At 43.1% G+C, this 13,807-nt stretch overlaps 1 protein-coding gene across 1 annotated transcript; it reads right to left on the bottom strand.

Moving 5' to 3' along the window:
* Positions 1-458: 458 nt before the first annotated feature.
* Positions 459-13,356, bottom strand: mki67 (marker of proliferation Ki-67). Its single transcript, XM_080789776.1, has 17 exons — positions 13,186-13,356; positions 12,684-12,778; positions 11,003-11,084; positions 10,775-10,890; positions 10,108-10,180; positions 9,954-10,026; positions 8,421-9,335; positions 7,715-7,944; positions 7,188-7,611; positions 6,642-6,763; positions 5,998-6,166; positions 5,683-5,892; positions 4,597-5,384; positions 4,398-4,446; positions 3,897-4,061; positions 3,405-3,563; positions 459-3,117 (listed from the first exon to the last, which is right to left on the bottom strand). The coding sequence occupies exons 2-17, from the start codon at positions 12,770-12,772 to the stop codon at positions 677-679; spliced, it is 6,105 nt and encodes a 2,034-aa protein (XP_080645902.1). The 5' UTR covers positions 12,773-12,778; positions 13,186-13,356; the 3' UTR covers positions 459-676.
* Positions 13,357-13,807: the final 451 nt, after the last annotated feature.

The following is a 13,807-nucleotide window of genomic DNA, read 5'->3' as shown; positions in this document are numbered from 1 at the left end:
AATGACTCGATGTAGATCAGCTAGTTGAACTATTTAAAAAAAAGTTTTTTTAAATACCGGTAGTAAGACAAAAAGAAAAAACATTCTTTTGGAGCAGGCCATTTGCAGCCTGCGGAGTGCCCCCTGGAAGGGTCCCAGATATAAATGGCATTAAATGGGGGTCAGTAGCCTATGCATGTCAAACTGGGCATCCTTTTCAAATGGGGTCTTGCCCTGAAAATGAATTTGCACATGTGGACTCCAGCCTGGTACCCTAGTCAAAATATGGCCCTTGAGGAAAATGAATTGGGGAACCCTGTAGACTGTTACACTCAACACATGGACCTTACTCCATATTACCTTGACAGCATTGTGGGGGGGAATAAATCAGACATTTTAAAAGTATAAACAACTTTATTAACAGGCCATGTTTAGGCCAAAATGAAACTCACAAAATACCAAAAATAGTTTCAAAAGATTTTCTAAAATCTATCAAGTTAACACATTTAAAATAATAAAGAAACATTTGTTCGTAATGGTGCTCATTTCTTTTAAAAGTATAAACAACTTTATTAACAGGCCATGTTTAGGCCAAAATGAAACTCACCAAATACCAAAAATAGTTTCAAAAGATTTTCTAAAATCTATCAATTTAACACATTTAAAATAATAAAGAAACATTTGTTCGTAATGGTGCTCATTTCTTTGCTGGTCTTCCTCTGCGGGGCTTGGTCTCTGACACTTCAGTAGCTGGGGTCACAGTCTCAACAAGAGCTGCATCGGTAGCCTTTACCCGCTTAGCTCGACTTTTAATGGGCTCTGATGGAACCGTTTTATTGGCGAGATCCTCCTCTTCAGTGTTGCTCACGTTTTTTGGGGCTTTTCTTTTGATGCCAGTCTTGGTCGACGCAGTAGTCTCAGAAGCAGGGCACTCAATGGACTCACTCTGGTCTCTTTTGACAGGGCTGGGTCTTGGTGAAGGAACATCGGCTGCAGGTTTTGGCTTCCGTCCTCGAACAGCCCTTACAGCAGGTGAAATAACGTGAGTCACTGTCAAATCATCTTTCCACATTACAGATTTCTTAGACTGTGGTTCATCTGTAACCTCTTCCATCAACTCCTCAGTGCTTGGTACAACCACAGTGTCATCTGCTGGAGACGTTGTCTTTCTGCCCTTTCTGACAGGCCCTGCAGACACCTTTGTTTTACTGCCAACCTTCCTTCCCTTTCTAGCTTTAACAGGAGCATCACCTGATTTCTCCTCTTCAACATCCTGGGCAGGTTCAGGTTTTTCTTCTGGCTCCTCTGAAACAATCTCCACTTCTTTGATGACGATTCCAGATTTTTCCACACTTTGTTTGGGTTTATCTGTGGTGATGGTAAGCGGCTTGTCCTGGACCTCCGTCGAGTCAGTTGGCAGTACACTCTTGGTCTCTTGCTTAATCTTCCTCCCACCTCTTTTGGGTTTCTCCGCAGGAATGATCGCTTCCTCGTGTGGCTCTTCAGTCTCCACAGCCTCTGGCAAATCCTGTTTAGCTTTCCTTCCTCTTCCTCTTGTTTTCAGAACTGGCGTCTCACTCTTCTTAATGGCAGTGGCGGTATCGGCAGTTTGAACATCACCTATATTCTCTTCTTGGACATCATCCTGGGTATGTTCATCAGGTTTGTCCTCTGGCTCCTCTGAAATGATCACCTCTTTTACGAGCGCTTCTTCATTCATCGTGCTTCCTTTCTTCCTCCCTCGTTTAGGCTTCTCGGCTGGGAGAGTCTCCATGTGTGGCTCTTGAGTCTCAGCCTCAGGCAACTCCTGTTTAGCCTTTCTCCCTCTTCCTCTTGTTTTGAGAACAGGCATCTCTTTCTCCTCAATGGCAGCGGAAGATTGAACATCATCCAATTTCTCCTCTGGGACATCATCCTTGGCAGGTTCAGCCTCCAACATGATCTCCACTTCTTTGACAACTGTTGCCGTTTTAGCTCTGCCCCCTCGTTTGGGTTTCTCTGTGGCCAGTGTGAGCTGTATGTCCTGGGCCTCTGTAGATTCAGGAGGCGCTACAACCTGGGTATCCTGCTTGATTTTCCTCCCTCCTCGCCGTGGCTTCTCAGCTGGGATGACGACAGCTTCCTCATGTGGGATGACGACAGCTTCCTCATGTGGGATGACCTCTTGAACCTCAACAGCCTCCTGCTTGTTTTTCCTCCCTCCTCGCCGTGGCTTCTCAGCTGGGATGACAACAGCTTCCTCAGGTTGGATGACGACAGCTTCCTCATGTGGGATGACGACAGCTTCCTCATGTGGGATGACCTCTTGAACCTCAACAGCCTCCTGCTTGTTTTTCCTCCCTCCTCGCCGTGGCGTCTCAGCTGGGATGACAACAGCTTCCTCAGGTTGGATGACAACAGCTTCCTCAGGTTGGATGACGACAGCTTCCTCATGTGCCTCTTTAGTCTCAACAGCCTCCTTCTTGGATTTCCGCCCTCCTCGCCGTGGCGTCTCAGCTGGGATGACGACAGCTTCCTCAGGTTGGATGACGACAGCTTCCTCATGTGGGATGACCTCTTGAGCCTCAACAGCCTCCTGCTTGTTTTTCCTCCCTCCTCGCCGTGGCTTCTCAGCTGGGATATCGACAGCTTCCTCATGTGAGCTGATGAGAGCTTCCTTGTGTACCTCTTGAGTCTCAACAGCCTCAGGCAATTCCTGTTCTGCCTTCCTCCCTCTTCCTCTTGTTTTCAGAACGGTTACCTCAATTTTCTTAATGGAGGTAGTGGCAGGTTTTTCCTTTGGCTCCTCTGAAATAACCTCTGTTGTGGCGATGGTGAGCTGTTTGTCCATGACTTCTGTAGATTCATGAGTCACAACACTCTTTGTTTCCGGCTTGATCTTCCTTCCTCTTCTAGGCTTCTCAGCTGGGACAGCCTCCTCGTGAGTCTCAGCCAAATCCTCTTTAGCCTTTCTCCCTCTTCCTCTCGTTTTGAGAACAGGCATCTCCCTCTCCTCAATGGCAGTGGAAGATTGAGCATCACCCAATTGCTGGTCATCATCTGCTGGCAGAGATGAGTTGTTCTCAGCTTCAATAGGGATCTCTTGCACCACCTCAACATTGTTTCCAGAAACGGGGACAATGGTCTCAACATCTGGTTCTGAAGAAAAAGGAAAGCAGGAAAAATACATGAATAGACAGATTTATACAAACAACAACATAGAATACAAAATAGACTACGTGACCCACCCGTTTATTGAAAAATCTAAATCATAAAGAATACAAAATAGAAAGTTATTTCTATAAACATTTTGTTAAAGGACACAGGACAATATCATGACACCAACATGCAGTTAAGTCACATTCATACTGTACTGAATTAAATGGAAAACACTGCCTTCCTCACATGAATGATAAAACATCATAAGAACGCCAAACAGAACTAACCTTGCGATGCATCAGTTTCCACAGTGGTGGTGGGATGTTGAGATGATTGCTGGTCATCTTCTAATGGCAGAGATGTGTTGTTCTCAGCTTCAATAGGGACCTCTTGCACTACCTCAGCATCGTCCACAGAAACGGGGAGACTGGTCTCAACCTCTGGTTCTGAAGAAAAAGAAAAGCAGGAAAAAAATTACATGAATAAGACCGATAAATACATTAATAACATTCTAGAATACAAAATAGAAAGTTATTTCTTTAAACATTTCATTAAAGGAAATATCATGACTTAAACAAAAAGACTGCCACAAAAACCAAACAAACCACAGTATGACGATTTATCATTTATACCTACCATACAGTAGGTTGGACATTCATTACTTTTAGCAGTCTGACGCACCAGTTCATATGAGTGTGTGAGAAATACTGTACATTCTCTATAATTTCATTCCATTTAAACACTAACTGCACCGTTGTACGCTGCCAAACTAAACTAACCTTGTGATGCATCCGTTTCCACAGGGACAGTGGAGGTGGGTTGTTTAGATACTTGCTGCTCATATTCTGCTGGCAGAGATGTGTTATTCTCATCTTCAACAGGGATCTCTTTCACCACCTCGACATCGTCCGCAGAAACGGGGACAATGGTCTCAACCTCTGGTTCTGAAGAGAAAGAAAAGCAGGAAATAAATGACATGAATATACCACACCATGTCACTGTCTAATCACAGCTTTGTGCATTGCACACAAACAGAATGTTACCATTACACTTAATTTTTAGATGTCAGTTATTCTACGTTTGATTACATTTTGTCTAAAGTCATTACTACTGGCTTTACCAGAATATTTCAGGGAATGTTAGCTTAACACTTGACCCACTGGCAATAATGTCAACTACACAGTGAGTTGTAGTCAATAAGCTAAACATGCCAGACCAACGTTATTGTCTTTGAACAACCCACTGTTTAAATATGTGTAACTGCACCATAGGGAACTAACCTTGTTGTGACTCGTCTGATTCATTCTGTGGGTGCAATTCACCATGACCCTGTCAAATACAATATGAAAAACAAATGATTAGAAAATGCATTGTGTGCGTATAGTATATTACAATTCATGCCATATAAGGCATTTTATAATTGCGAGAACGAATTATAATTCATACAATGCTAAACAAATATAAAAATATCAGTATTACCTCAATTGTCGCCATTTGTGCACAGTCATTAGTCAGAGGCTCCTCCGTGAGCTCTTGTAGTTCCTCTAGGTCTTCCACAGGAGGGTTGGCAGACAGCCTTGGACTCTCAACAGGTTCCACCTTTGGAGTTTTCATCAGGCTCTCAACGTTGACCATGCCTTCAACAGCATCAGTGGTGCAAACAAAGAGGGAGCTCTGCACCCTGGGAGTTACGTCTGTCACAGCGATAAGGTCTTTAAGAGGCTCTTTGTGTATGGGTGTCTCCAGAAGCTCTCCGATGTCACCCACGCTCACTTCTTCCATGACTGTTGGCGCTTTGGGAGTTTCTCCACCGAGGTCCACAACAGGTTCAGCCTTTTGCTTTGGGGTCTTCATCATTCTCTTCACTCCACTGAGACATTCAGGCTGCTCAGGCTTCTCAGGTTTGGGCGTCATAAGGAGTTTCCCTCTGATGTCTTCCACAGGTTCGGCCTTCTGTCTCGGAGTCCTCATGATCCTCTTGACCCCGGTGAGACACTCCACCTGCTCAGCTTTCTGTTTTGGTGTTTTAAGCAGTCTCTTCACTCCGGTCAGACAGTCAGGCTGAGAGGGCTTCTGCTGAGGAGTTGTCGTCATTTTAGTATCCAGATCTGGGCACTGCCGTTCACTGATGTCATCATTGGGCACCTCCTCTTCACTAACAAAGTTGGAATTGTCATCGTCCAGGAAGAGGCGTTCAACAGCTTCATGGTTGTATTTTCCAGATTTGGCTGAAGATGCAACAGCCAATGGGGACACTATCATTTCACCTGAGATAAAATAGTTAGAGCAAATTAAAAGATAGAAGTAGAAAGCTCTTAAAGTACATTAGCATAAAATATTTTATATAATGTTGACCTCTTAACCACTTGAACCTCAACATAAACACCCACCAGAAACAGTCACCAGCAATAGCAGATCTACAAGCTCACATGACCCATTGTGAGCTGGTAGATCTGACATTTCTGGCAAAGAAATTTGGTGTAGAAGGGGGAAAAAAAGAGCAATCCACGACAAGTTTCAGTAAGTCTAGAGGGTTTAAGTGGTTAAATATACTTAAACCCTTACCAGTCTCCTCTGGTGTATTCATCACTGAAGCCTCAACCACAGATGTTGACACAGGGGTTTTGGTAGCACTCTGAGGCACACTGACAACTGATGATGAAGCCTCAACCACAGATGTTGATACAGGGGTCTTGGTAGCACTCTGAGGCACACTGACAACTGATGATTTCCTCTGCTTGGCTCCCACTGGTGTATTAAATATTTCTGCAATGCCTGAAGTTGGAAGTCAAAGGTGAGCGACATAAGCAGCACAAGTAGACCATACACAACTAAATAATATTATCACTTCAACAGTGGAGAATGGGTATAAGTAATTACCAGTCAAATCCTCGTCCATTTTCATGTTCTTGAGGACAATGCTGTGGACTAGTCTTGGGGCAGCACCAGTAGGCTGTACATGTCGTTGATGAGCTCTGCCCACAACAACGCTTACAGGTGAATCTGCATGACCAGTGCTGACATAGTTCTGTACATTTTTGGCAGGAGTCTGAAAGATTCAGAGAATAAAATCTAGTTAAGATAGAAACAATGATTGACTGTTGCACAAATTGCATCATAAACTTTCAAGGGACATCATTTTCAACATAAATCCCACTGTTCTGATGTGAAGAGATTAATCATATAGTGGCAAAAAAGACCCTATGTCTTCTGTGTCAACATTTTGTTGAAGAATACACAGAGGACATAGGATATTTCCTTTGGCCAAAGCACCAGATTATTTATGCCCTGACACCAAGTTCTTGACAAATGACGCAAAAACTAAATTTAATTGATGGCTGATTCTCCCCGAAGAAACAGATCCTATCGTGTTAAATCAAAAGCTTTTCTATACATAAGGCATCGGTACATAATGTATACATTACTTGTATGATACCTACGTTAAATATGCGGTGCTAGATCTTTTTTTGTAGATGAAAGAAAGCTAGGCTAAGGGAATACAATGAATGCATATTTCACCGCACCTTGTGTTTGGGCTGAACAGCCTTCTTCTTCTTCATTTGGACAGATGCTTTCTTAGCTTCTTGAACTACCACTTGACACTTTGTCTGGCCAAACTTCACAATGTCAGCCCAGGAATTCTGAGCTGAGAAACAAAAGAAAAAGAGTCTCATGACTTCAAATACACACTGGATTAAAGAAGCTTCAGTCACATTCCTCATGTCCGCTGAGGCAAAATTCTAAGGTCCAGATATGGTAATGGTTTCATGTAAGTGGCACAATAAGTGGTCGACAAGGATGCATTTTGCATTATGGCTGGTTTGGCTACATTAATGCAATTCAGCTGGGCATAATGTTATTATAGTTACGCAACAACAGAAAAATGGACTTCGCCGTCCATGGCAGCTGTGGTAACTGCACTCACTATGCTGTTCACCAAACCTAATTCCTAACATGTTTTACATGTCATGGCAATAAAGGCTTCGGATTCGATAATCAACAATATTATTCATTTATATGGTCGCATGCATCATATGGTGTTATGGTTTGATGATTGTGACCTTGGTTACCTTTCAAAGATGCCCGTGACACACCGCTTCTCCTGCGCATGACCTCCACAACATTCTTTGCCATGGTATTTGACTTCCGTGACATGCTCTTCATGCTTTTTCGGCTCAAAGGCAACTTGGGGGTCATAGTGGCTGAGGGCTCAGTGGCAGAAATTGCCTCCTCTGCAACAGGAGACGGTGTGCTGATGCGTGAAACTGAGAATCGACCTTGCACATTGGGAGTCTCAGGAGAAGGGCTCTTAACTTTCGGTGACTTCTTGGCAGGGGAAGGAGTCTTGGCCTTTGGTGACTTCTTGGCTGGGGAAGGAGTCTTGGCCTTTGGTGACTTCTTGGCAGGAGATGGAGTCTTGGCTTTTGATGACTTCTTGGCAGGAGATGGAGTCTTGGCTTTTGATGACTTCTTGGCAGGGGATGGAGTCTTGGCCTATGGAAGTCAAAAGCCATTTCAATAACAAGGTATGCCACGCTCAATACACTTCAATACACAATAAAATAAAATTCAGACTATTCCTCATCTATAGTCTTACCTTTGGAAAACCACTGACGGATGCTCTTCTTAGGAGTGACGTTGCGAGTTTTGGAACACACAGGCTGCGTCGTGGAGCAGACCCTTTTCGCAGTGGAGAGTCAGGGGGCATTCGTTTGTCAAACAACTCTGGGCTCAGGTGACCTCCAAATGACACCCGTTTCCTTTTCATTTGTGGCATGGTCATATCAGCCACAAGTTCTTCACTCTTGCGTTTCTTTCCTGCCGTCACTGTTAGATTTTTGAAAATTGTAATTCCATTTAGCAATAGGTGTAGCCATATAAAAACACCACAAGTTAAAATCAAATACAGTAGTTTTAAAGGTCCTGAACACTCACAGGTTTTTTCCAACTACGCTGGCTTATTACACATCTTCTCCTGTGTGCCCAAACTAGGTTTGATTGACAGCTTGCTCACACTCCCGATAGCTTTGTTGCACCTAAAAGGGCCTGACACTTTAACTTACTATTCATTCTTCTTTTTTTTTTGAGACCTACAATTGTCAGCTTAACTCCATTCAAACTTACTATGATTAGTAACTGGAAATATCTGTATGAATGTTCAGGGCCTTTAAATTGTTATTGATCACAGTAGTGAAATAACCATGCTAAAATATTTGTGCTGCACATGCAGGTGCAATAATTGTGAATGAGCAGTGAATAAGTGATCACAAAGTGTGCAAAATAAACATTAAGATATACTTTACCATTGACAGTAGCTGCAGCCTCTGTAACTTTCTGAGCTTGCCGTTTCTTCTCTGCTGTCCTTGGTGAATGCCTTGGAGAAGCATTGGTCTTGGGAGTACTGGGCAGAGCCTCGGTCACCATGGCCTGGTCTTGCATCTCAGTTACAGCAGGTTTGGTGGGTGTAGATTCCTGAGCTTGCCGTTTCTTCTCTGATGTCCTTGGGGAATGCCTTGGAGAAGGATTGGTCTTGGGGGTACTAGGCACTGTAGGCAGTGCCTCGGTCTGGTCTTGCACCTCAGTTACTGCAGGTTTGATGGGTGTGGATACCTTGCTCTTCCTCCATTTGGCCACAACCACGTCGGAGGAATTCTGTTCCTTCTTCACTGACTTTGGGGTCGCCACAACCACGTCGGAGGAATTCTGTTCCTTCTTCACTGACTTTGGGGTCGCCACAACCACGTCGGAGGAATTCTGTTCCTTCTTCACTGACTTTGGGGTCGCCACAACCACGTCGGAGGAATTCTGTTCCTTCTTCACTGACTTTGGGGTCGCCACAACCACGTCGGAGGAATTCTGTTCCTTCTTCACTGACTTTGGGGTCGCCACAATCACGCTTTCAACTTCAGCATCACCCTCCACAGCAGTGATGCCAGACGATCCTTCAGCTTTCACCTGCATTGGGGTACATTCCTCCGCTTTCGGGAGGGTTACCACTCCAGTGGCTTTCCTGACCGACACAGGTTGTGGGGTGCAAAACCTTGTGGCAGGCGTCTGGGGCCGACTTCCAGATGGTTTCCATGGACTCTTTGAATCCAGGGTCTTCTTGATCATTTGATACAGGTCACCAAAAGGTGAATCCTTGGATTCCACCTCAGCCATTTTCTCTGGGGTCCGCTGGATGTTGTCATTGTTTGTTCCATCTTTCAGACAGGGATCTAGAGACCAGACAGATAAGGCAACATTCAGTAAATGTCAAGATTCTGTACATTTTACAACAGCAAAATATCTTCCTATGATCACTTTCCTTCCCCTTTCCTGTGAAGTAAATTAAGCCCTATAATTAATTGACCAGATTTCCCACAGGTTCTATACTAGGCAACCACCTGTTTCACTACACTAATCTTTACCAAAAATAGCCGATCTACAAGCTCACAGCTGAGCTGTTCTGAGCTTGAACAGAGGGTGTTACATGGTGTGATGTCACACAAAGTCTCATCAAAGACTACTCTGGTATACATGCATATATTTACTCTGATTGGACAACCATGATATAACAGGGGTTGTATGCTTGTCCTTGTTGATGCTTTGATTGTGTGACCTGACACCAGACAAACACACACCTGTTAAGATTGCCCTGCATGCATAAAATCAGTTTACAGTGAGTGCTCATCTGAAAACTAGATTCCGCTTGTAAACAACATTTAGACTTTAGCGACATGAACAGTGCAAGAAACCCCCAGGGTTCTCATGGGTGAGCTTAAAAAAAACACACCGACACACCCATCAGTGGCAACAAAACTACCAAATTGTGTATATTTATTTAATATACTCACATGAGGGTGTTTCAGATGTCTTATCTACTGTCTCAGCGGCAGTGGTGTCCCTTGCTTGCTTATCTTGAAGAACCTAGGAAAACACGGCAATTAGTATTATGCACTGACACAATCTTGCAATCGTGCATGCAGACAAGGGGTGATAGTTAGTTACCCGGAGTGTTTCAGTTTTGCCTCCTATTGAAGATCTCTTCTTTTTTGGTGTTGGTTCTGGAGGGTACTCAAACCTAAGACAACAATGAGAGAAATGATGAGAACTTGCAATTGATTAAAAGGTGGTGTAAATGATATTGGTTTGTTCAAAGATCATTCATTAATACCGCTCCAGCTCTTTAGTAAACTGATTTTTTGTTTACAACTGGGACAGGGGTTGACACTAAGGTCTCAGAGGCACTTGCCCATTGGCCAAGTACAGGTCATGTTCTACTTGCCCAAAGGTCATGCCCACTTGTCCATTGTAAAATGACAGGCAAAATTACCGCTTAATTTAAAGGCACAGTTCTTTAACTTAAGCTGTATGAAATACTTGCCATTAATATATTGGTTGCAACTGTAGTCATTGATTGCCCGAGTCCCGTGGTGGGAGTTCTGCTATGGGTTTGGTGAAATATTAAGTAGTTCCGGTCATTTTGTGGGGGGCACAGGGGGCCACGCATATCACTTAATCACCTTTAATCAATTCCGAGTCCTGACCATGTCATTATCTCTTAATTCACACTGTCTGTGTCATTATGTTACTGCAGTGAAGGAAACTGAATCTGTTTCTAATAAAGTATATGCCCCCCAAAAGGTCATATCCAGACCACTTCATTCATACCAACCTGAAAGAACGGTCAAGAATCGTGATTAGATCTCCATGTTTCAAACGGTCCGACTGTTGCAAAACCTCTCCGTTGATGCGTGTTGGATTCACTGAACTCAGATTAGTTATAATGACCTGTGAAGAAACCAGTGAAACCATCAAACACATAACACAATCGGTTTATGTGAACTTATTGTGAAATTATGACATCTTAAAAAGTCCCGATGTTTTGTTGCTGATTATTTACCTCCTTATTTTCATTCAGATCAATTTTGCAGTGTTCCTTGGAGACATGAGGAAGCTGAATTCGAATATCACATTCCGGTTTCCTATTTGGCAATACAGAAGCAAATTGTCACTGTCAGCACAACAAAATGGAACATTTGTCAATATGCCAAGTCAATTTAGCTGTTGGAACATTTGTCAATATGCCAAGTCAATTTAGCTGTTGGATCAGATTTACAAAAAAATAAAAACTGGCTGATGCCATACCTCATCTTATGGTGACAAACTACACATATTTAAATCTTTTGGCGTTTTTGCCTTTATCGATAGGGTACAGTAATTAGACAGAAAAGAGATTGGGTGAAGACATGCGGCAACAGGCTCAGGTTCTCGAAACCCACAACACGCCGTCAGGCTGGATTACCGGCCTAGGTGTCTGGGCCGGACCGCTCAGCCGCAGCCCAGGCCACATATGTACATTAAATAATATATATTCCCTATATATTCTGTATTTTGTCTCGCATGCATATCCCTTGGTAACCGCAATTTGCAACTCTAGATTTTTTTAATAATATGGTGAATCTAGAGTTGCAATAGCCTCCATTGACAACCCACTCATCCAATTTGCGTTTGCGATCTCCTTGTCTTAAACTACGTTAAACTAACCAACATTGCAGCCGTCGTCCAAGCTTGAATTATCCTCTTTCAATCTGCCGAGCTTGTTTTTCATAAAAATCCCCCGTAGACATGTTATGAGCTACTTTCTGCCAAGAAATTCTGTGCAAGTGATTATTTTTCTAAGTGTTGAAGTTTGGAAGCGCTCGTCGTAAGTCACTGAACGTCCCTGCATGCCATCTGTTTTGCATTTGCACATAATGCAGGATGCAGCAACGCGACCCCTTAATAAAAACGAGCGCTTCCAAACACTTAGAAAAAGAATCACTTGCTCAGAATATCTTGACAGAAAGTAGCTTATAACATATCTACGGGGGATTCTTATGAAAAACAAGCTCGGCAGATTGAAAGAGGATAATTCAAGCTTGGACTACAGCTGCAATGTTGGTGAGTTTAACGTTGTTTAAGACAAGCAGATCGCAAACGCAAATAGGATGAGTGGGGAGTCAATGGAGGGTATTACAACTCTAGATTCATCACATAATAAAAAGAGTTGCAAATTGCAGCTAATTCCTTGGTTGCATCTTAACACACCTGTATGAGATGTGTTTTGTGTTCTATTCAGTTTGTCTCTTCCTTATTTTAAAATTTCCTCCAGAATATTAACTTTTCACAATAAAGACAGTAGTTGCGTTACAACTTTGTGTACATCTTGACAGTTGACACGTTGGATTACAACACCTATGTATTGTGGGGACTAGGAAGTATGACGTCTGCAAGGGAAACCCCGCCTCCTACCATTTGAATTGACTGAAAACCCACAGACAGACAGACAAGAGCCTGCCTCCTGCCTGGCAATGGCATATGGCCAACATGAGGTTAGCTTAGGTCTTTAACTAGGCCAGGGGCCTACTATTTAAATGCAGTATGACAAAAAAGCGTTTATGTGTAATCTGATTATCTCCTTAACCTAACATATTCATGGATTGTTGTTTTGACGTATGGTGTGTGATGTGACAAATGACACACGAAAGCATGACACTTATCACTACATTTAAGAAAAATAATCAGACATCTGTTGTTCTCACCTTCCAAAAACACACGCTGCAGTGAGAGGAAACTCTGTTCCATCTACACCCGATCTCTTGATCACCACAAGTTTTCCGTGCAACGGCATTGTTACCTAAAAAAAACAATCATGAAACTTAAACACTTGCTGGAACAGAGTTACACATTGATTGTAATATTTAAGTATAGTATAAGTAATTTGTTTGTTTATTGGCCTGTGTTGTGCGAATCGATGGTCATTTAAAACGATCAAAAACAAGATTTCTGGGAGATGGCACGTTACTACTTTGAATCACGGGCCACGAATCATGGCGCCCACAACCACGATACTTTCAACGTGGTACTAAACAGTCAACAGAGGCATTTAACGGAGACACACACGCCGTATTAACCGTGCTCATCCATTCGGTGTGCTGTTAATGAAACGCGTAGCGTGTTTCGGTGCAAATATTTGAAATTATTCTAGTATTGACTATCGTTAACACAACACTGTGCCGCAACAACAGAACTGCATGCCTTTACCTGTTTTCAAAGCTACTTGGACGTCTGGTGAAACAGGTCCATAAACGTTGACTTCTGGGAGTTGACAACCTACGAAGGATCCCTATTTAAATTAAGTCATCAAATTTACAGTTTAATTCTACCTAAACATTAAGACACGACGCTACACTACGGTCTCGGCACGGCCTGTCTTCCTAGTTCCTACTAGTACTACTACAGTGGCGTGGCGAACTGAACGAACGTGGTTGTTCCTCACACACTGGAAGATCCCTCCGCAGTGCACGCACTGACACGCAGGCGCAGAGTGAAAATATAGAAATAAAACCTTCAATAAATGTGTCATTTTCGGTGTCCGAAGCCAATGCGGTTGTTTTAAGCGCCCTCTTCTTTCAACATGCGTTAAGATTTATTAATTTACCGTGAGGCTCCGGCGTCCACGAGGTCCTATTTTGTTTACAAATCTGGCGGAGGACCGAGGCAAAAGAGAGAAGTCACTTTGAAAATGTTTGAAATTCCGCGCGAAGGACTGTGATTGGATTAAATGATTTAGTCCCTCTGGCCGCTGTTCCCTCCCACTTGTAGTAAACCGAGAGAGACGAGTCACATTCACAGTTTTTCTCTCCCCCCTAGAGGCGAAAAAAAA

This window comes from Protomyctophum bolini (assembly GCF_963924005.1).
Source record: "Protomyctophum bolini genome assembly, chromosome: 18".
NCBI lineage: Eukaryota > Metazoa > Chordata > Actinopteri > Myctophiformes > Myctophidae > Protomyctophum > Protomyctophum bolini.
The sequence above is the reverse complement of the archived record's forward strand: the minus strand, read 5'-3'. Positions and strand labels throughout refer to the sequence as shown.

What these genes read in the sequence shown, in the direction of transcription:
- mki67 (XM_080789776.1), bottom strand. Translation starts at nt 12,772, where the DNA reads ATGCCGTTGCACGGAAAACTTGTGGTGATCAAGAGATCGGGTGTAGAT. An exon ending in ATCTGAATGAAAATAAGGAG is followed by an intron (nt 10,891 to 11,002) that starts GTAAATAATCAG and finishes GTTTCTTCACAG; the next exon opens with GTCATTATAACTAATCTGAG. An exon ending in GAATACACCAGAGGAGACTG is followed by an intron (nt 5,385 to 5,682) that starts GTAAGGGTTTAA and finishes ATTTTATCTCAG; the next exon opens with GTGAAATGATAGTGTCCCCA.